The sequence below is a fragment of the Myotis lucifugus genome, unplaced genomic scaffold, assembly GCF_000147115.1.
Source record: "Myotis lucifugus unplaced genomic scaffold, Myoluc2.0 scaffold_395, whole genome shotgun sequence".
In the NCBI taxonomy this organism is placed as follows: Eukaryota; Metazoa; Chordata; class Mammalia; order Chiroptera; family Vespertilionidae; genus Myotis; species Myotis lucifugus.
Window position 1 is genome coordinate 15,820 of NW_005871443.1, and position 1,274 is coordinate 17,093.

The 1,274-nt window shown below is 45.8% G+C and overlaps 1 protein-coding gene across 1 annotated transcript in view; it reads left to right on the plus strand.

Moving 5' to 3' along the window:
• Window positions 1–1,159: 1,159 nt before the first annotated feature.
• F10 (coagulation factor X) overlaps window positions 1,160–1,274 on the plus strand; it is a gene marked incomplete at its 5' end in the record, with an annotated part of 24,900 nt that continues 24,785 nt past the window's right edge. Inside the window, one exon of the mRNA XM_023743494.1 lies at window positions 1,160–1,258. Coding sequence (XP_023599262.1) covers window positions 1,160–1,258 — 99 coding nt within the window. The remainder of the gene's footprint in view (window positions 1,259–1,274) is intronic.

Genomic DNA, 1,274 nt, shown 5'->3' on the forward strand with positions numbered 1-1,274 from the left:
ACTCATTTGTGAGTCATGAAATCAATTTCGTGGGGTTTTGCTTTTAATGAAAAATAACAGAATCAAGTAGAAAATTTTGTAATAAATATTATTTTGTAGAAAATTATAGTAAATACTATTTCTTGAAACTTCTATTTTGTTTTTGTTATTGCTGTTGTTATTTTTCTTTGTAATTCTCACCTGAGGATATGTTTTTAGTGATTTGGGACAGAAAGGAAGAAAACGAGAGAGAGAGAGAGAGAGAGATCAACATCGATGTGAGAAAGAAACGTCAATTGCTTCCCATACGTGCCCTGACTAGGGTCGGAACCCACAACCTGAGTGTGTGCCCTGAACGGGAATCTAACTGCCACCTTCTGGTGTCCCGGATGACACTCCAACCAACTGAGCCACACCACCCGGGTTGAAACTTCTGGGGTTGTTTTGTTTTGTTTTGTGCGTTTTTTAATCATCACCTGAGGATATTTTTCTATTGGATTTTAGAGAGTAGAAGAGAGAGAAATATCAATGTGAGAGAAACACATCGATTGATCGCCTCCCTCACACACTCCGACCACAGCCCAGGCCGGGGAGGAGCCTGCAACCAAGCATGTGCCCCCAACCGGAATTGAACTCAGGACCCTTTGGTCCACAGTATGATGCTCTATCCACTGAGCCAAACCAGCTAGGGCAAAACTTCTGTTTTAATTTATGTTTGGGAGTCCTGTGACTTGATATAAATCATACCTATAAATGTAGATTGTGATCAAAACGGTATCACAACTCCCCACTGAACTCTGACCTGAGCCCTTGCAGGGTGGGTGAGGCTCAGGGTGAGGACGAGAGTGGAGGGGCACAGTCTGAGCCAAAGGACAGAGTGGAGTAGCCGGTCGGGGGAAGGGAGGGTTCAGGAGAGGGGGTTTGCGGTGACCACCCTAAAGCTGGGTGTGACTGTGCAGGGAGGGTGGTAGGTGGATTGGATGGGATGTGTCTACGTCTCCAGAAAAGGGTGTGTGGGGTCTAGAACAGGTACTGTATGTAACTCAAGGAGGAGTCAGGAGGGAGATGGGCGTTTCTTTCCCAGCTCCCTGGTGCCTGAGGAAGGAGTTCTCAGCCTTTTGCAGCAGGGAGGTGACCTGATAATTTGATAAAGTACTTTGTGTGCTTCCCTGTCTTCCAGTGTTCATCAAACGGGAACATGCCAACAGCATCCTGCACAGGGTCCGGAGGGCAAATTCATTATTTGAAGAGATGAAGAAAGGAAACCTTGAAAGAGAGTGTTGGGAAGAGACTTG